The 21549-nt window shown below is 39.0% G+C and overlaps 1 protein-coding gene and 2 long non-coding RNA genes across 3 annotated transcripts; all 3 read left to right on the forward strand.

The window, feature by feature from the left end:
* The first annotated feature begins 1991 nt into the window (after window positions 1-1991).
* Window positions 1992-4850, forward strand: LOC113070175 (uncharacterized). Its single transcript, XR_003279867.1, has 3 exons — window positions 1992-2522; window positions 4622-4692; window positions 4801-4850. It is a non-coding gene; the product is annotated as an uncharacterized LOC113070175 (long non-coding RNA).
* A 3017-nt stretch (window positions 4851-7867) lies between these two features.
* Window positions 7868-9455, forward strand: LOC113070173 (uncharacterized). Its single transcript, XR_003279866.1, has 3 exons — window positions 7868-8069; window positions 8922-8992; window positions 9101-9455. It is a non-coding gene; the product is annotated as an uncharacterized LOC113070173 (long non-coding RNA).
* Window positions 9456-18823: 9368 nt separating this feature from the next.
* LOC113070172 (hyphal wall protein 1-like) lies at window positions 18824-21160 on the forward strand. Its single transcript, XM_026243388.1, has one exon. The coding sequence runs from the start codon at window positions 18986-18988 to the stop codon at window positions 21134-21136; it is 2151 nt and encodes a 716-aa protein (XP_026099173.1). The 5' UTR covers window positions 18824-18985; the 3' UTR covers window positions 21137-21160.
* The last annotated feature ends 389 nt before the right edge of the window (window positions 21161-21549 follow it).

Here is a 21549-nt window from a genome sequence, read left to right on the forward strand (position 1 = left end):
ATTTGTATTGTAAAAAGCACAGTACAAATAAACTTGAACAGAATTGAATTGATTGTACATCAATTTTTGCAATCATATTTTTTTTAAATGATGAGAATATTTCTATTTGAAGCAATCTCTGTCGTCCCACATGAGAAAGGAGGTTTCAGAAGAGAGAAGGAGTGTTTTGACTCATGTGAGAGTGTGATGGAGAGACCTTAAAGTTGTCTTGATCAGTGTTTTACTGGCTTCTGCTTCTGCTCTTGTTATTGGGGATTTCCTGATCGAGGGGAAGCCCTCATTTGAGATCATTTATAAGCTTGTGAACACATTGTGGTGCTGTGTAAACTCCAGCCTTTTCTAATTCTTGGCAGTTCTAGTTTTACACTTTTATTAACAGTATTTGTTTTAAGCTCTTTAATGTATTTGCACATTTTGCACATCCCCTCTAACTGAAGAAACACATGTTTTGGAGATTGTGATCCTCCTTGTGACTGCTCGGGTCATTATCACCGGGACAGTCTAATATAATATTTTATTGAATTAATAAAATGTGCATTAATAAAGTTTGAAGCTTATAATGCAGCATTATTGTTTATTTTATGATCCAGATTCTAAATCTAGAAACTACATTGATATCTTTCTCTGGTTAAACCAAACTATAACAAAAAGAAATACTCTTAACACATTGATCTCTGATTGAACTTCCTCTGATGATTTTACATGACAGTTTCCAGAAACTCAGTGATTTCAGTCTTGAATTAAACATCAGTCACGTTCACTTTAAAGTTCTCAGAGAAGAGATGAAGGTCCTGAAGCTTTCATTACATCAGTCAGACTCGAGCAGATTGTTTCTCAGCTCTGACGTCAGTCGGGAATTCCCTCGTCGTGTTTTTCTGATGAAGAAACCACAAGACCTGCTTTAGAGAGCGACACAAATCAACTCAAGAAGAGGCTTTTAATAAAGATTCTCAAGACTGCTCAAGCACGATCAGATTCCAGAAATAAACTAGACTCACAGAACATTACACTTTATAAAGAGCATAATCAGATTACAGTTGCCTTTTATAGATTACATATTCTTCAAAGGCAGTAAATCATTCATATTTTATTGTTTTCTTCTAGTTTGTCTTTTTCTCTTTTTTTTTCTTTCCCCTCTAAAAATCCTACTACATGTCATAGTATTTGCTTTGACTATATTTATTAATATAGAAATAAACTTCACGTGTTCAGTTCGATGGTCACATTGACTTGCTGTTAAACATTTTTCGGTATTTGATTTATATTCGGTGGAAACGTGACGTCCGTGAGCGAGGCGCGAGTCAAACGAGTGTGTGCTGTAACCTGAATCTTTTCCTAGGAAATCACGAAATAAACTGCGTGCATGCAGTGTAGTGGTCAGTTAAGTCATGGAGTTACCAAAACGTTGATTAAATCATGCCTTAAAACTGCATGCGTGTAATATATTTTATCAGAGACATTTAGGAACTTAAATTGTTTTCAGAAATGTCCTGGAGCTCGTTTAGGTTCAGCAGAAGCAGCTCTTAAAGTTATAGCATGCCAATACAACCAGCTGTTGTGAAGTCTGTTAATCATGGGGAGAAAAGAGGGAAGAACTTTTATAGCTTTAATGATTCGTCTATATTTAATTTAGAATTTGTGAAAGTGTGATTAGTGTATTTTTTATTTTTTTATTTTTTTATGGACTGACAGCACTAGTTGAAATATCCTCTACAGCAAACCCAACCCTAAAAACACATTTGTGGATGCAGGCTTTCTGTCTTAACTTCCTCATGCAGATATGACACCCATCTTCGTTCCAGAGCAAAGCTCCTGGACTAGAAAACTCATGCACATGAAGCTGGATATGTGACGCTAACCTTCAAAAGTATGGTTTCAAATCTAGCAGATGTTGGAATTGTTTTGAAGTCATAGCATACTATTTAGATAAAAAGTCTCTGCTAAAATTACTAGATAACATAATATTCTGCAAGCAATTGTGTGAAAAAAAAAATAGCCTTTATAAATCAAAACTGTACCTGTAAATGATACTTTGTTTGAAAAGGAATAAAAGTTGTCTCTTGTGTTCAATTGTACTGGAAACTGCCGTGATTCGTACATATTGGTAGGCCATTTTTTCTGTTTTGCAGAAATGTATGTAGAGGCACATTTTTCCAATGAGCATATGTTGCAACCAGAGTTTTGGATGTTGTATCATGGCTGTTTAGGCAGAAAAACCTCATTAAAAGTCTCTGCGGTGTTCATCTGTGTCTCTCACAGATTCTCAGGGTTCAGAGTGATTTCCTCTAAACGGAAGGGACTTTCCACCTGACACATCAGGATTTCCTGAGCGTGAGTAATGTGTGACGCTGACTGATGTGATGAAAACTTCAGCTCCTTCATCTCTTCTTTCACAGCATTAAAGTCAACCTGACTGCTGCTGAATTCAGGACTGAAATCACTGGAGTTTCTGTCAGTTCTGTCATGAATGTGTCCAGAGGATCATCAGACAGGACTGTGTTCCTCTTGAAGTCCTCTCACAGGTCAGTGACTGAATAATGAGGATTCATGATCAACACAACACTGGCCTGAATCATATTTGTGATGCACTTGTAAAACGTAATTTTCTTTGTAACGATTTGTATTGTAAAAAGCACAGTACAAATAAACTTGAACTGAATTGAATTGATTGTACGTCAATTTTTGCAATGATATTTTATAAATGTTGAGAATATTTCTATTTGAAGCAATCTTTATCGTCCCACATTAGAAAGCAGGTGTCAGAAGAGAGAAGGAGTGTTTTGACTCATGTGAGAGTGTGACGGAGAGACCTTAAAGTTGTATTGATCAGTGTTTTACTGGCTTCTGCTGTTGTTATTGGGGATTTCCCTCAAAAAAAAAAAAAAAAAAAACTGGTAATTTCTGATTAGTAAGAGCGGAAAAATGTGTATTTAAGATGGCCTTCACTTTTAATTAGACCCACACTCAGAGTGTGAATTACCCCACCATAATTAACCATAATTGACCCCCTGTAATTCACACTATGAACTTTTCATTACCTGATGGGACACACTTACATAATGTTTTAAAAATGCAAGTTTTTACATAGTTTTATTTTAATTTTAAATTATTTTATAATAAAACAAACAAATAAGAAAAAATAAGGAAGTGCATATTATAAATAAAAATAAGCAACAAATACATGTCAACAAATCAAGCAACGAAGCTAACACAAACCAACAAAATTAAATAAAGTAGATTGTAAAAGTGAAAATTCAGTGCAAACAGTGAGTTACAGAGAAGTGCCAAATTCCACATAAAATCTTAGTTTGTCAAACTACAAACAAATTGTACATTTCAAACTGAAGACTCACAAACAGCTGAAATAGAAACACAAATATATACAACAAATAACTAAACATGTATTTTTGTATCAGACTGCAGGGGCTTCATTATAGATTTGCTTTTAACTCAAGAAGGAAGCATTTATAGCTGTGTTTATAATCTGCTTACTAATGTATATTAATGTAACGACGATGCTTTATAAATGATGAATTGACTATTCACTAATGTTTATTAGCATGCAGTTGTTAGAAAGTGTTACCATCATATTAACTTTTGTCATGATATATTGTTGATCAGATTTTTGATGTTAACAAGATCAGTCCTCATTCACTTTAATTAAACTGGAAAGACTGAACAGAATGACAGAATTAACTTTTATTATTGAAACTATCTAACCCTGCATAAAGAAGGAAAATCTCACAGAAACTCAGATATTTGAAGGTTTAAAATTAATGTTTCTTAATAGAGGTTTTAAAACACTGACAAATGAAAACAAATGATGCACTGAAAGCTGAATACTGTTGAACCCAGTGTGACTTTATAACGCCCCCTGATGCCTTAATAAATATCTGAATGTACTTCTTACATGTTTGTCTTTGTTCAGTAATGTACATTGAGAAAAAATCATTTGATTAAAAATATAAAGATGAATGTTTTCTAATAATGCTAAAACACAAATACACTGATTGATGATCACACTTTCCTGAAATAAGACTGAAATGAAAGAAAGCAGCGTTACATTATCATTTATAATGTTCATGAATGTGGTTTATTGTGTTTGTGTTTAATGTCCTGATCACCTGCAGCTTTTATGATTCATACTATTTTTGTTCATGTTCTGTGATTTCCACTTACACTTTTATTTCATGTACTTTTATAAAGCGCTGTAGATCTGGTTAGAGAAGGTTAGAGTCTGAAAGAAAGGTATTAAATAAAGTATTTTTAAAAATGTTTCTTCTTAATGATTCTACAAATTTAATCTTGATCTCTATGGTAAAAAGGGTTGACCAAGACATGTTTATGAAACCAAATATCTGTCTTGATGACAGGAGCTTCGAGTGCAGAAAAATGACAAAGGGATTTACAGACAGGAAATAAAACACAGGTCAGAATCAGATTCAGAAGAGCTTTATTACCAAGTATTTTTACACACACAAGGAACCTGACTTGACGACAGGAGCTTCAACTGACAAACATACATAGGATCCTTGCGTAATTCCCAGATCTGTCCAAGTGTTGCAGGATGTCATGCAGTCCCATGTCGACTGCATCAACCACAGATCTGTTTTCTCTGTAGGCAAACTGAAGAGGATCCAGCAAGGGGCCAGTGATGTCCTTCGTGTAGGCCAACATCAGTTATCAGTTCAGGTAACAACAGTTTTCAGGAGCACTGTGCAATAGAGTTCCTCTTATCCCTCATCATTTTCTTGACACAACTGAAGAGGTTTTTTTCTTCTCTCCGTTGAACTTTTTCAGGAGGAATCACTTGGCCCGGCTCGCTAGATCCACCTTTCCATGATCCCCCCCGTCAGCATGGGATGATTGTCATGAAACTCTTCCCATGATTTCAAGTTCTGCATCAGGAGGATGTTGTGAAAAAAACATGTCAGGATACCTGATCACTTCAGAGAACAAAACTGCACATAGTGCAATGGCGTCTTGGGGAGTCTGTATATAACGGTCGACTTTGGCGAGGTTCCCATTCATGTAGGACCAAACTGTCTCACTAAAATGTTTATTGAACTCTTTTGATGTTTTCAGTGTTGCATAACAAAGTCTTTTGTCTGAAAGATGCATGTCTTGCTCATCTTTTTTGATTGGACGACAGTACAGATTGTTTGGTCGCATCTGTATCGTGAATTTACCAACTAAAAAGTCAGTGGCCCTCATGTCCTTTTTATCCCAAGATTTAATGAGAAAACATATTATTGCAGCATAATGAGGAAAACTTGTTATTCTGATCGGTGCTCGCCATATGTTGTCAGCGACTGAGTCCTGGGGAATGTCTTGAATTGTTGCAGCGGAACACCCTTCCCAGGAGGTGTACACTTTAGACGCTCCATCCAGCATTTTTGCAGAGGGACTTCCAACATTTGTCCTTAGATGAAATATATCAATACCGTCGCTCAGAAAGTTCTTCTCTTTCATCTTCTCCGGATGGAAGGACAGAAGGACTTCTAGCTTGTTGTCGTTCCCCTCGAACCTGGACTGCATGAATGCCAAATACAGAGACGTGCGCAGATATTTCTTCAGAAGCAGTAGCCGAGATTTGGCCCAAGTATTGTTCAGTGGTTATCATTAATAGTTGAAATCTTCTTCAGTCTTCATCAGTTATAGCCGTAATCTTGTTTGGTCAATGGGGAAGTTCTCATTTAGTCTAAGTATTGTTCAGTGGTTATCATTAATAGTTGAAATATTCTTCAGTCTTTATCCAAATATTGTTCAGTGGTTATCATTAATAGTTGAAATATTCTTCAGTCTTTATCACTTAGAGTCGTAATCTTGTTCAGTCAGTGGGACAGTTCTCATTTAGTTTAAGTATTGTTCAGTGGTTATGATTAATAGTTTAAATCTTCTTCAGTCTTCATCACTTACAGTCGTAATCTTGTTCGGCCAGTGGGACAGTTCTCATTTAGCCCACTTATTGTTTAGGGGTTATCATTAATAATCGAAATATTCTTCAGTCTTTATCACTTACAGTCGTAATCTTGTTCAGTCAGTGGGACAGTTCTCATTTAGTCTAAGTATTGTTCAGTTATTTATCATTAATAGTTGAAATCTTCTTCAGTCTTCATCAGTTATAGCCGTAATCTTTTTTGGTCAATGGGGAAGTTTTCATTTAGTCTAAGTATTGTTCAGTGGTTATCATTAATAGTTGAAATCTTCTTCAGTCTTTATCACTTACAGTCGTAATCTTGTTCGGTCAGTGGGACAGTTCTCATTTAGCCCACTTATTGTTTAGGGGTTATCATTAATAATCGAAATATTCTTGGTTCGAAATCTTGTTCGGTCCACTTGCCCGAACTCATGTTCAGGGGACGCAGTCATTTTATTTCAGGCCTTTTTCATGCTTTTAGACAGGACAAGAAAGAGAGGGGGACTGGAAACTAAATTGTCGAAAGACGGGATTCGATCTCGAGGTTTAAGAAGTGGCGCTGCAGCACATGTTAGCGCGTTAACCACTAGACTATCATCGCCAACAGTTAACAGAAGTGTTGTTCTGTAGTTAACACTATGATAGGTCTGGTTATTCATTCATTATTTTGTATTTTGACCGTATGTATGACAGCTGAATTTAATTTGCTCTCCTCAGGCGACTTCAAGCCCTCTTTTTTAGATTTCAGAGAAACCAAAGGAAAAGAGGCAGCAGTCTGATGTGAGCTAACTTTTTAATACTTGAACCACTGGTCCGCTTGTCCTCCGATATCAGACTCCTGTAACTAATCATTTTTTAAAGTGAAAAAGTGACGTGACATACAGCCAAGTATGGTAACCCATACTCGGAATTCGTGCTCTGCTTTTAAGCCATCCAAAGTGCTCACACACACACCGTGAACACACCCGGAGCAGTGGGCATCATTTACGCTGCGGCGCCCGGGGAGCAGTTGGGGCTTCGGTGCCTTGCTCAAGGGCACCTCAGTCGTGGTATTGAGGGCTGATAGAGCACTGTACATGCACTCCCCCCACCTACAATTCCTGCCGGCCCGAGACTCGAACTCACAACCCTTCATTTAGAAAGATTGTATTGCTTTTGGCCCACTTTTATTTTCTAAAGACTGATCTTTTTGTCATTGACTGTTTAACTTTTCCAAAAGAAATAAAGTGACTCTATAGGCTACTGTTGAAAATATGTCTTCTTGTCTTTAAAAGGTTTTCCCCAAACTTGGAAATAGTGATGAATCATCTTCACTTCATTATGTTGATTCAATTACATTTTCATGATTTTCTGTGGAAATCTCAAATTTGTTTCAGCATTAATTGCGGGTGCCAAAGTGATATGGAACCAGCATGACTTTGTCACTTTAATTCAAAGTAGTTGTCGTTGACACGCTGATTTAACATTACTGGTGGCTTGCTGTCCGGGATCTGTGTCAATAAACGGCTTTTCAGCGTCAATGCAAACCTAAAGCGGAAGTTATTACTCCACCCCCAGAGGAACGTCATCATGGCAGCTCTACGTTTGGACCCATGTGGATCAAACCACGGATCTGTGTCAAAGTACAGTTTCAGGAAACAGTGTTCACTAAATCGTTTATTTCCCCTGCAGGGACGCGTCGTACTGTGGTGGACGAGCGGCGAGCCGCGTCTTTATGCGGGAAACGCGCTCCCGGTGAAAGCAAAGCGAAAGCGAATCTCAACTCAGCGGCTACGGTTCTCTCCGTTTTTCTTTGCACCAACTCCTCGACATGTTACACTTGAACAGCGTGATTTATAAATGGTTTATCTTACTTGTACTTGTTCAGTTTCGTTACTTTCCCAGTTTTTATTCATTTTCATGACTTTTGGAGATGTTTTTCATGTTCGTGACTTATTGAGATTTTTTTGTCATGACTTTCCCTGTTTTTATTCTTTTTGGTGTCTTTTTGAGAAATCATGTTCGGGTATTTTCATTTGGAGCCAAAATCTTGTTCAGTAGCCTAATACAAGAAATAAAAACAACTTTTCTTTCTTGTTCTTTTAATCTGTGTTTTTATCAAGCGCTGTCGAACTGAAGGTGAGAATCTGAAAGAACGGGATTCAATGAGGTATGCAAAAAATTGTTTCTTAATGATTCTACAAATTTAAATGATGATTAATTAGATTGATTTTCGTTACTTTCCCAGTTTTTATTGATTTTCATGACTTTTCGAGATTTGATTCATATTTGTGACTTTTGAGATTTTATTTATTATCATGACTTTCCCTGTTTTTTATTCAGTTTCATGCTTTTTTGAGAATTTGTTCATTCTCACGACCTTCCATATTTTTATTTTTTGTTCATGACTTTTTGAGATTTTTTTCATGTTCGTGACTTTTGAGATTTTATTTGAGAAATCATGTTCGGTGATTTTCACTTAGAGTCGAAATATTGTTCAGTAGCCTAATATATAAAAAAGAGAGAGAAAAAAACCTTTTCTTTCTTGTTCTTTTAATCCGCGTTTTATCAAGCGCTGTAGAACTGAAGGTGAGAATATGAAAGAACGGGATTCAATGAGGTATTTAAAAAATGTTTCTTCTAAATGATTCTACAAATGTAAATGATGATTAAAATGTAAAATGTCATCTTTACCTCTATGGTAGAAAAGGTTGACAATCACACAATGTCACCAAGACATGTTTATGAAACCAAATATCTGTCTTGATGACAGGAGCTTCGAGTGCAGAAAAATGACAAAGGGATTTACAGACAGAGAAATAAAACAAAGGTCAGAATCAGATTCAGAAGAGCTTTATTACCAAGTATATGTACACACACAAGGAACCTGACTTGACGACAGGAGCTTCAACTGACAAACATACATAGGATCCTTGCGTAATTCCCAGATCTGTCCAAGTGTTGCAGGATGTCATGCAGTCCCATGTCGACTGCATCAACCACAGATCTGTTTTCTCTGTAGGCAAACTGAAGAGGATCCAGCAAGGGGCCAGTGATGTCCTTCGTGTAGGCCAACATCAGTTATCAGTTCAGGTAACAACAGTTTTCAGGAGCACTGTGGAATAGAGTTCCTCTTATCCCTCATCATTTTCTTGACACAACTGAAGAGGTTTTTTTCTTCTCTCCGTTGAACTTTTTCAGGAGGAATCACTTGGCCCGGCTCGCTAGATCCACCTTTCCATGATCCCCCCGTCAGCATGGGATGATTGTCATGAAACTCTTCCCATGATTTCAAGTGCTGCATCAGGAGGATGTTGTGAAAAAACATGTCAGGATACCTGATCACTTCAGAGAACAAAACTGCACATAGTGCAATGGCGTCTTGGGGAGTCTGTATATAACGGTCGACTTTGGCGAGGTTCCCATTCATGTAGGACCAAACTGTCTCACTAAAATGTTTATTGAACTCTTTTGATGTTTTCAGTGTTGCATAACAAAGTCTTTTGTCTGAAAGATGCATGTCTTGCTCATCTTTTTTGATTGGACGACAGTACAGATTGTTTGGACGCATCTGTATCGTGAATTTACCAACTAAAAAGTCAGTGGCCCTCATGTCCTTTTTATCCCAAGATTTAATGAGAAAACATATTATTGCAGCATAATGAGGAAAACTTGTTATTCTGATCGGTGCTCGCCATATGTTGTCAGCGACTGAGTCCTGGGGAATGTCTTGAATTGTTGCAGCAGAACACCCTTCCCAGGAGGTGTACACTTTAGACGCTCCATCCAGCATTTTTGCAGAGGGACTTCCAACATTTGTCCTTAGATGAAATATATCAATACCGTCGCTCAGAAAGTTCTTCTCTTTCATCTTCTCCGGATGGAAGGACAGAAGGACTTCTAGCTTGTTGTCGTTCCCCTCGAACCTGGACTGCATGAATGCCAAATACAGAGACGTGCGCAGATATTTCTTCAGAAGCAGTAGCCGAGATTTGGCCCAAGTATTGTTCAGTGGTTATCATTAATAGTTGAAATCTTCTTCAGTCTTCATCAGTTATAGCCGTAATCTTGTTTGGTCAATGGGGAAGTTCTCATTTAGTCTAAGTATTGTTCAGTGGTTATCATTAATAGTTGAAATATTCTTCAGTCTTTATCCAAATATTGTTCAGTGGTTATCATTAATAGTTGAAATATTCTTCAGTCTTTATCACTTACAGTCGTAATCTTGTTCAGTCAGTGGGACAGTTCTCATTTAGTTTAAGTATTGTTCAGTGGTTATGATTAATAGTTTAAATCTTCTTCAGTCTTCATCACTTACAGTCGTAATCTTGTTCGGCCAGTGGGACAGTTCTCATTTAGCCCACTTATTGTTTAGGGGTTATCATTAATAATCGAAATATTCTTCAGTCTTTATCACTTACAGTCGTAATCTTGTTCAGTCAGTGGGACAGTTCTCATTTAGTCTAAGTATTGTTCAGTTATTTATCATTAATAGTTGAAATCTTCTTCAGTCTTCATCAGTTATAGCCGTAATCTTTTTTGGTCAATGGGGAAGTTTTCATTTAGTCTAAGTATTGTTCAGTGGTTATCATTAATAGTTGAAATATTCTTCAGTCTTTATCACTTACAGTCGTAATCTTGTTCGGTCAGTGGGACAGTTCTCATTTAGCCCACTTATTGTTTAGGGGTTATCATTAATAATCGAAATATTCTTGGTTCGAAATCTTGTTCGGTCCACTTGCCCGAACTCATGTTCAGGGGACGCAGTCATTTTATTTCAGGCCTTTTTCATGCTTTTAGACAGGACAAGAAAGAGAGGGGGACTGGAAACTAAATTGTCGAAAGCCGGGATTCGATCTCGAGGTTTAAGAAGTGGCGCTGCAGCACATGTTAGCGCGTTAACCACTAGACTATCATCGCCAACCGTTAACAGAAGTGTTGTTCTGTAGTTAACACTATGATAGGTCTGGTTATTCATTCATTATTTTGTATTTTGAACGTATGTATGACAGCTGAATTTAATTTGCTCTCCTCAGGCGACTTCATGCCCTCTTTTTTAGATTTCAGAGAAACCAAAGGAAAAGAGGCAGCAGTCTGATGTGAGCTAACTTTTTAATACTTGAACCACTGGTCCGCTTGTCCTCCGATATCAGACTCCTGTAACTAATCATTTTTTAAAGTGAAAAAGTGACGTGACATACAGCCAAGTATGGTAACCCATACTCGGAATTCGTGCTCTGCTTTTAAGCCATCCAAAGTGCTCACACACACACCGTGAACACACCCGGAGCAGTGGGCATCATTTACGCTGCGGCGCCCGGGGAGCAGTTGGGGGTTCGGTTCCTTGCTCAAGGGCACCTCAGTCGTGGTATTGAGGGCTGATAGAGCACTGTACATGCACTCCCCCACCTACAATTCCTGCCGGCCCGAGACTCGAACTCACAACCCTTCATTTAGAAAGATTGTATTGCTTTTGGCCCACTTTTATTTTCTAAAGACTGATCTTTTTGTCATTGACTGTTTAACTTTTCCAAAAGAAATAAAGTGACTCTATACTGTTGAAAATATGTCTTCTTGTCTTTAAAAGGTTTTCCCCAAACTTGGAAATAGTGATGAATCATCTTCACTTCATTATGTTGATTCAATTACATTTTCATGATTTTCTGTGGAAATCTCAAATTTGTTTCAGCATTAATTGCGGGTGCCAAAGTGATATGGAACCAGCATGACTTTGTCACTTTAATTCAAAGTAGTTGGCGTTGACACGCTGATTTAACATTACTGGTTGCTTGCTGTCCGGGATCTGTGTCAATAAACGGCTTTTCAGCGTCAATGCAAACCTAAAGCGGAAGTTATTACTCCACCCCCAGAGGAACGTCATCATGGCAGCTCTACGTTTGGACCCATGTGGATCAAACCACGGATCTGTGTCAAAGTACAGTTTCAGGAAACAGTGTTCACTAAATCGTTTATTTCCCCTGCAGGGACGCGTCGTACTGTGGTGGACGAGCGGCGAGCCGCGTCTTTATGCGGGAAACGCGCTCCCGGTGAAAGCAAAGCGAAAGCCAATCTCAACTCAGCGGCTACGGTTCTCTCCGTTTTTCTTTGCACCAACTCCTCGACATGTTACACTTGAATAGCGTGATTTATAAATGGTTTATCTTACTTGTACTTGTTCAGTTTCGTTACTTTCCCAGTTTTTATTCATTTTCATGACTTTTGGAGATGTTTTTCATGTTCGTGACTTATTGAGATTTTATTTATTTTCATGACTTTCCCTGTTTTTATTCTTTTTAGTGTCTTTTTGAGAAATCTTGTTCAGGTATTTTCATTTAGAGCCGAAATCTTGTTCAGTAGCCTAATACAAGAAATAAAAAAACCTTTTCTTTCTTGTTCTTTTAATCTGTGTTTTTAGCCTATTAAGCGCTGTAGAACTGAAGGTGAGAATCTGAAAGAAAGGAATTAAAAAGGTATTTTTATTTCTTCTTAATGTTTCTACAAATTTAAATTATGATTAATTAGATTGATTTTCGTTACTTTTCATGACTTTTTGAGATTTAATTCGTGTTCGTGACTATCGAGGTTTTATTTATTTATCATGACTTTCCCAGTTTTTATTAATTTTCATGACTTTTCGAGAATTTGTTCATTTTCATGACTTTCTTTAATTGTATTATTGTTTTAATTGTATTATTGACTTTTTAAGTTTTTATTCATTTTCGTGACGTTTTGAGAAATCATGTTCGGTGATTTTCACTTAGAGCCGAAATCTTTTTCACTAGCTTAATAAATTATGGTTTGATCCTAATATGTTTATTTACATTTATAATGTGTATTTTATTATTTATTGTTTCCTTATAGTGTTTTCATGTATATGCATATAGTTATAAATTTATGTATATTTTTATATTATGTTTATTGGTTTATTTTACGTGCGTTCATTCCATGTGCTCGTGGCGTTATTAGCACGAGTCGGATCGACATTCAACGCCGATTGAAACGTGAAACAGATAGCGCCCCGGGTGACCGGAAAAGCCCGGAGTTCCTCTGTTGCTGCGTGGGAGAGCCGGAGCCTGCCGAGGCTGTCAAAATTGCAACGTTTCATCTTACCGCGGGACCCGTCGCGTTCTTGGAGAAACCTCAGGCCTGCAACGTAGGGTGTTGTGAGTGAGTGAGATCGTGAATGTGGGCCCACGTAAGTGAGTTTTGTTACTGAATGTAATGATTATTTCAGTGGGTAAATCTTAAAGTGTAATGTCTGGTTATTGAGTTGTACATTGTACATTTGTAAATTTTTCCAATTTAATTCCCTAAAGTGTGTTTAACACTTGTGAAAATAGAAGTTTGATTCATTACACCTTTTCACTTATTTTGAAGCATTTGATTTGACATTGTAAAAGTTTGTAAAAATAATTTATTGGGTTATTTAAATATAAACAAAGCCTCGTAAAATCAGTATTGGATTTTAGAGTCTGTATTGCTGCTGAAACAAACAGAAACAGATTATAATTGACAATAGAAGTTAAATATAGCATTGAAATAAATACTTACCCACACTGTTAGAAAAAGAGGTACAATACAGGTCCATTTTTGTTCCCTAAGGTACAAACTTTGCATGTGTACCCTTAAAAGTACAAAAATGTATCTTTAAGGTACAATTGTGCACCTTTGAGGTACAATTATGCACCTTTCATTGTACATTGTGAGCTTTTCGAGGTGTAAGGTACATATTTGTCCCTTACATATTTGTACCTTAATGTTTAAATATAAAATGGCAGGAATTAGTGGATGCTGAAAATGTCATCTCTCAATATAGAAACACAAGTTAACCTATACTATCAAACTCAATAATGTCAAACTAAATTAACTGTGAAGTTTTGAGATATGGGCAAAATAAATCAGAATGTTTTTTTTTTTTTTTTTTTTTTTTTTTTTGTGAAATGTCCCTTTGAATCATTTTTAATCATGTTAATGAGGATTATGTAATCATTTATATTCACAAACAGTATTGAAGAATTTGATTTTCAAACCATTTACCCTATTTATATTAGAATAAAACAGACAAATAATTGTTAACGCTTTAAGTTGTGTTCTATTGAAAGGATCTAGCTACAGGCTAACCAGAGTTTGACTCGGCGGAAGCATAAATATTGCAGCGCGGAAGGATACATGAGTGAATCGACAATGATCCAACTGTCAGTCTCTGTCAGTGTCGATCAAAGGTGGGAGGATGGCCCTTCGACATTTATCAACGGAAGATTTAATCACGGAGTTATTTACTTTGGGGACAGAGGTCACTGAAGAGGAGAAAAGTTAATTCAAAGGTAATTTGAATTTTTAATCAGTGTTTGTTGTGTTAATTCAAAGTTGGAAGTTAACTTTTACTGTTAATGTTAGTGCTAGCCAAGTTCATACTCTGTCAACATTAGCTAGCTAGACTCACGTTGACGATTGCCATTATTAACGTTAACTAGTTAACGTTAGTTAAAATATTATTATATAATAATAGCATAAATAAATATTATTATTATAAGTAGCAGTACTATCTTGGCTACAGTTCACCATCGAGCTAACGTTAACTTCTCGGCGGCAAAAACGCTTCTCATCCAACTCTGCAGCCGAAAAGTTAACGTTAACGTGAAATATTAAAATATTTCAGAACAAAAGACTAATGGGCGGCAAAAACGTTTTTTCCACATCATTATAGCTTAGCTGTAAAACTACTGCGTCAGAGTTGGATGAGAAGCGTTTTTGCCGCCGAAAAATCTTTTGTTCTGACTTATGTGAGCTAGCTGGACTGCGTCAGAGGAGAACGATAAAAAAAAAAAAAAACCTTTTTGCCGCCCAACAGTCTCTTGTTCTGGAATATTTTAAAGCTAAAGCAAAGCCATTTGGGCGGAATGTGACTATCGATAGCCAGTGACTGTTTGAAAGTATGATTTAGTCTTTAAATATGCGGTTTATTTATAAAGACAGCGTCTATTTAAAAAATGTGTTTCGCCGATCTCGGAGACATGAGCTCCACATGATCAGCGGGAGCTCCATCATCATGTATCCGCCGAGAGCAGCCTCAGCTCGGATAGACCTTCTGACATTTGCCGCTGGCTCTGATGTCTCTAGTGGTTCAAGATAAAATGTAATTCGTTTGGGGTAAAGCGAAACGTTTCTTATATTTGTCCTTTATTCAATTAATCTATTAATATGTATATATATATATATATATATATATATATATATATATATATATATATATATATATATATATATATATATTAGGGGTGTAACGGTTCACAAAATTCACGGTTCGGTTCGATACGATACACTGATGTCACGGTTCGGTTCGGTTCGATACGTTTTAGATACAGCAAAATGTAAAAACATCTCAACTTTTCAGAATGCCGCAAGCGCACCGCGGGTCATGTGACAAGAACCAACCAATCAGCTTCATCCTTTCCCGTAACAACGTTGAGAGCTCAGCCAAGATGAAGGAACAGCTGATCATAGTTGTATATGGATTGCAATTTTGAAATAAATTCAGTAGCAGAGCTACTGCAAGCGATTTTTAGAGCTGCAAATCCATTTATCCTTCGCTGAAATTTCCGCGTCTCATGGAGAGAGCACGTCATTGTTGCTTAGCAAAGACAGACGCCTCAGGAGAAAGACGCGCTTAGCGTTTTCCATGCGTTTTTAGGCACGATATGTGAACGGCCCCTAAGGCGCTCGCTCACTCAGCACGCGCTGAAGGCTCGTTGCAAAATGTCTAATGCATTTAACAGACCAGAAATATAAGATCCTAAAATAACCAACAGGTCTGGTGTTTGGGTTGGATTCCCTGTAAGCTATAGTGTCTAAATGCTGCAGGGATAGTTTGCTGCGTGCATGTTTCTCCTTTTTTTCGTCTTTTCCCAGATAGTACTGACGCATATATCCCAGATATTCCCGCTGTTTTTTTTTTTTTTTTTTTGTAATCCCGCTGGTGTACCCTGTCATGTTGCAGATGCGACATACCGTTGTTTATTTATCCACCACTCTCTTGCCATCACCATTATAGCTTAAAGGGAATCCAAAGTGCACCCAAACACCAGACCTGTTGGTTATTGGAGGATCTTCTCATTTCTAGTCTGTTAAACGCATTGGCTATTTTGCAACGAGCCTTCAGCGCGTACTGAGTGAGCGAGCGCCTGCTGAGTAGCCTAACATAAACATATAAGATGGTGTTTTTTTCTTCTTCGGGAGTGTCAGGGGCGTTGCCTGTTACGTTGTTTGGGTTATTGGGCTACCTTGTTGAACGCATATCATTATATTTCTTTCTCTCTCTTTTTTTTTTTTTCAAATATAATTAATTACTCCAACGAACCGTTCGGTATACATAATGCGTACCGCGTACCGAACCGAAAGCGTCGTACCGAACGGTTCAATACGAATACGCGTATCGTTACACCCCTAATATATATATATATATCGTTAGGTCCTTTTTATTCCTGAAATATGAACTTTTGTCATGAAGCTCTGGCTGACTGCTCACCGACAGCATCAGTTGTTTCTCCATGTTGAATGAGTGACTCCTAGCAGGCTCCTGATTGGTTAACGCGGCGCGAATTGACGCCCAAGTTCAAATTTTTCAACTCGGGCGGCAGACGCGAATCGCGTCAAACGCTTAAATGCACCATTCGCGCTTAACGCGCGTGTCGCGCGAAACGCTCAATTCGCGTCATTCGCGCTAACTAGACTCGAACTTTTTCCCCATTGACTTACACTAACGTTACAGTCTGCCTTTTTAAATTGTTGTATGTTGTTACCAAAGTGGTGGTTAACATTGCTGTTTTTCTTTTCTCTTTTGTCTAGATAATGATGTTGATGGAGAAGCAGTGGACTATGGATTGAGTGAGAGGATGATTTCATGCCTCTTTGAAGGGTCGTTTAAGAAGCAAGCCAAATTCAACCGATTTGTTCAGCAGTGGAAAGAAAACGTGACACTAACCCTCGAGCCTGTCCCGGTACATTCAGAGAAGGCTACAGCAGATACATACTGTGTCGATGATAAACTGTGTGTTAGTATGGGGCATTTATGTTAAGCTGTGTTGGGAGGGCTGTAGAGGGTTGTGGATGAACTCAAAGCTTGTGTTTTTTAATCCAGAACACATCAAGTGTCATTTAGTTTATCCGTTATGTTACTCTCTTTACTTTGGTGTGGTGTGCTAAAGTGTTTTGCTTGGTCTTTGATAAAAAACTCATGTTTTTCTGCACTATATTGCTGTTCTTATTAGTGATGTTCATGAAATTGAAAGAAGGAAAATATAAATGGTTCCATTGTATTCATTCTCTGATATCGCTGTTCATTTTGTTTTTGAAGTGGCAGTAAGTTGTCAGTTTGTCAGTGAAATGCTTCTTAAAAAAATGTAATTATTTTTAATGTTTTTATATCAGACATGACATCCTAAACATTGTTACATTTTATTTTGGGTTGTTACATTGTATGGTTGTGAGATGAATTATTATTGAATCTGTGAATTAAACTGTTTTCCATTTAAGGACTAAAATAAATGTCTTAAAATGCAGTTAGTTGTTGTTTGCCTTCATTTTCTTTCTCTCCTTAGGGAATAAAAAGGAACTTTTTTGCCACCTAAAGGTACAAAATGGCTTTGTCACTGGGGTGGTACCTTAATGGGACAAAATTGTACCTTTTTCCAGAGGTACTTTATTGTACCTTTGTCTAAGGTACATTATTGATCCTCAAAGGTACAGTATTGGCCCTTAGAAGGTACAAAAAAGTAAGGTACAAATTTGCTCCTCTGACTCAAGGTACAATAATGTACCTTTGAGGGTACCACCCCAGTGACAAGATTTTGTTCCTTAAAGGTACCGTTTTGTACTTTTTTTTTCTGAGAGTGCAGGCCCCAGCTTTAACATAGCAGGTAGTTTTACTGGGGTCACAAAAATAAATAAAAAACATTTTCTTTCTGTTCTTTTAATCGGTGTTTTTTCAAGCGCTGTAGAACTGAAAGTGAGAATCTGAAAGAAAGGGATTAAATGAGGTATTTACAAAAAAAAAGTTTCTTCTTAATGATTCTACAAATGTAAATGATGATTAAAATGAACAATATCATCCTTACCCTTTGTGCAAAAGGTCATGGTCAAGTTACATTTATTTTAATATTATAGTCGTTTAGTATTCTGTTCAAGTGTTGCACCTGTTGAGTGGGCGGAGTTTAATCGGAAGTCTCGCGAGTTTGGTGAAAATAGCGTGAGATCAGATATACGGCAATGGAGAAAAAGGAGAAATGCGGTCCGTGTTAGTATTGTAAATTCATGCGGCAAGTTGGATTAAAGCCATCAAGCTATAGATTTATAATATAGCTCTCAGCTGGTGAGCAGTTTGGCATTTCAGATGTGTTGGGCGGCCGATGTTGTGTGATCGCTTCAGAAGTTGCTGGAATTATATGTTGAATATCAGCGCGTGCATCATTGCAGAACGTAAGTGTTTATATCATATTATTCAGTCTAATAATCATCGTTTGATATGCTGCTAGATGCATCAATAAGATATTTCTTCAGTTATAAAAGAACAGCTGTTATATTATGCTTTTATCATATGTTTTCGATGTCTCTCGCGTTTAATCATGTGAAGTGATAATGACACAGCACTTTGTTGTACAAAATGTAACAGAGACTAATTGAGTTTATTTGTTTCATTATAGAACCACACGTTTGTCCAGCGGACTGTAATCACACAAACCCAACACACACACTGAATATCGCAGCACACGAAGCTAAAGGCCTCACTGTTATCACCACATCATATTAACCCTATCAGTATCAAACAAAGATCCCTACTAACATACTGTCTGTTCAAGATCCAAATGTGATGACATCATGTCTGAGGATCAACGTCTGAAGATATCTGTGCCTTCCTTTCATTAAATGATGTTTTATTAACAAAGTTCGGGAGAAGCACGAGCAGATAATTAACACAGGTGGAGAGCACTCAGCAATCAATGGTAAGAGGTGTATATATACAGCAGTCTCACCTCAATTCATTTGACAGTCTCGCAGCAGTTAGTAGCTTTTGGTTCCAGCTCTGCCATTATGTCACAATCGAGCTCTTCATCTGATGAGAACGGAAACACCACCAAGGATGCACGTTCACATTCCGCCGGTCCAACGACCATCCCTCCAACGCCGGACGTCGCACCTGAGCCCCAGGCTTTTTCACGCGGCCGCACACCAGCCCGAACAGCCCTACGCTCACCAAGACGTCGAGGCCAGTCTTCACCGCCCCCGGCAAGGCTTCCACCTTCTTCCCCGGCCTCCTCCTACCGCTCGGCCGTCCCGACGATCCCACCTATCGGGAAGTGGACCGTAGCTGGATTGAGGGAAGCGCTCGGCAACTCAGACATACAGGCTTCGCGAAAAATGAACAAAGCGGAGCTGTATGATCTGTACGTTTCCCTACAGTCGACTCCAAAAACGACCCACAGGCAGAGCAAAGCCCGCAGGGCCCAAAATTCGCCTGCCCAGCTACCACCGTCGTGTTCCCGCACAGGATCCGGCTCGCTTCGCCCATCGAGCCGCAGAAACCGGTCTTCAGCGAGCCTAGGCCGCGCCCCAGATTCCGCCATGGCAGGTCCACACCCACCTCCCGATGAGGCCCAGCCCTCCACCACGGTTTCTGCTGCCACAGTGCCGCATGCAGCCAGGCCCAGCGGCCCCCCCACAGCCACTCAGTTTCATAATCCTGCTATACATAACCCTTTTTCTTTTCAGTGGCCTACAGCCCCCGTTGGAGACACTAGCGCGAGGCCATCGCTGCTACCAGCACAGACCCAAGGATACCAACAATTCTACCCACCAGGTTATAACCCCGCCCACTTCCAGTGGCCTGCGGCTCCAGTAGCTCAAACAAGCGCAGGCCTGCCTCCGCTTGCAGTTCAAGCCCACGCTTCAAATTATTATGCTCCCTGTTCGTCATACCCTCCAACTAACTTTCCTTTTCAAACCACAGCAGGTCATCTAAGCGTGAGGCCGCCGCCGACATTCGCAGCCCCGGATCATACCCTTCCTAGCTCTCTCATACAAAATAAATCACCTTATTCTCTCTTCACAGCGACTCCGATGCCCGTGCCATCCAACGCAGTCGTCATGGAACCATCACCGGTATCCCAAAGCATCCGAGCACAGATCTTATCAGAAATTCAGGACGCTGGCTCCAGAGGCGGATCAATTCCCAACTCCAGTACCTCGCTATTCAGAACTAATATTCCCGTAACCCACCCGTTAAAACCCCTGCTTGACGCATCGCTCGACACTATCCTCAAAGCAGTTTCTCCCAGAACCCTCCAATCCTACATAACGGCTTGGAGATGTTTCAAAACATTCCACGTCTCTTATAACATGCCTTTCCCTGATTTCTCTCTTCTTTCAGTCACCTCTTTTATTACCTACCTTAATAGCATTAAGGGCCTCCAAGTCGGGTCCATCAAAGGATACTTGAGCGGCATCCAGTTTTTCCATAAATTGATGTACGGCGCTCCTTCCCCCGAGATAAACAACTCACAAACCTCCCTCCTGATCAAAGGGATTCAAAGATCCCAGCCCAGCCGTACCGACGCTAGACAACCTATAACGTTAGACATTCTCACCAAATGCATTCGCGCCCTCCGCACAGGCTACCAGCCCATCAGTACCGCTCGCACACTTGACGCTATGTTTGTCCTAGCCTTTTTTGGTTTTCTCAGATGTTCGGAACTCGCCATCACGTCCAACTTCGACCCAAAAATCCACCCCACCATCTCAGACTTATCAGTAATAGATGGGGAATCAATTTCATATTTGATTAAACAAAGTAAGACCGACCAAACCAAAAAAGGCCATTTCATATACATTTTTAATCTCCCATCGCCAATCCAACCATACCAGTCAGTTCTGGCATATTCGCAATGGAGAAGCTCTCAGGCCAAATCTCCTCTGGAACCCCTATTCATAGACGAATCCAAAAAACCTGTGACTCGTTTTTGGTTCCAGAAACACCTCAAAGCCGTTCTCCAACAGTCAGGCATTCCAGTAAAGAATTTTTCAAGTCACTCATTCCGTATTGGGGCAGCAACTTCAGCAGCCCAAAAAGGCCTCTCCCAACAGCAGATACAAGCCCTTGGGAGATGGTCCTCAGATGCTTTCCATAGCTATATCAGGACCAACCGATTCCACATTAAAAAAGCTCACCAAACCCTCATTGAATGAGAAAAAAAAAAAAAAAAAAAAAAATTTCTCTTTCGCCCAGCGAGCATTGGTCTCAAAGCGGACGCAGTGTGAGAAAATCTCCCGGTCAAGGTCTCATTTTCTCTCTTTTCTGTTTCTCTTTCTGTCCAGCGAGCATTCGGTCTCACAGCGGACGCAGCGAGAACTTTTCCGGTAGAGCACTTACGTTTTCTCTTTCGTCCAGCGAGCATTGGTCTCAAAGCGGACGCAGTGTGAGAAAATCTCCCGGTCAAGGTCTCATTTTCTCTCTTTTCTGTTTCTCTTTCTGTCCAGCGAGCATTCGGTCTCACAGCGGACAAAGCGAGAACTTTTCCGGTAGAGCACTTACGTTTTCTCTTTCGTCCAGCGAGCATTGGTCTCAAAGCGGACGCAGTGTGAGAAAATCTCCCGGTCAA

Source organism: Carassius auratus, unplaced genomic scaffold (genome assembly GCF_003368295.1).
Source record: "Carassius auratus strain Wakin unplaced genomic scaffold, ASM336829v1 scaf_tig00003248, whole genome shotgun sequence".
NCBI lineage: Eukaryota > Metazoa > Chordata > Actinopteri > Cypriniformes > Cyprinidae > Carassius > Carassius auratus.

Coding starts and splice junctions, on each gene's coding strand:
- LOC113070172 (XM_026243388.1), top strand. CDS start 18,986: ATGTCACAATCGAGCTCTTCATCTGATGAGAACGGAAACACCACCAAG.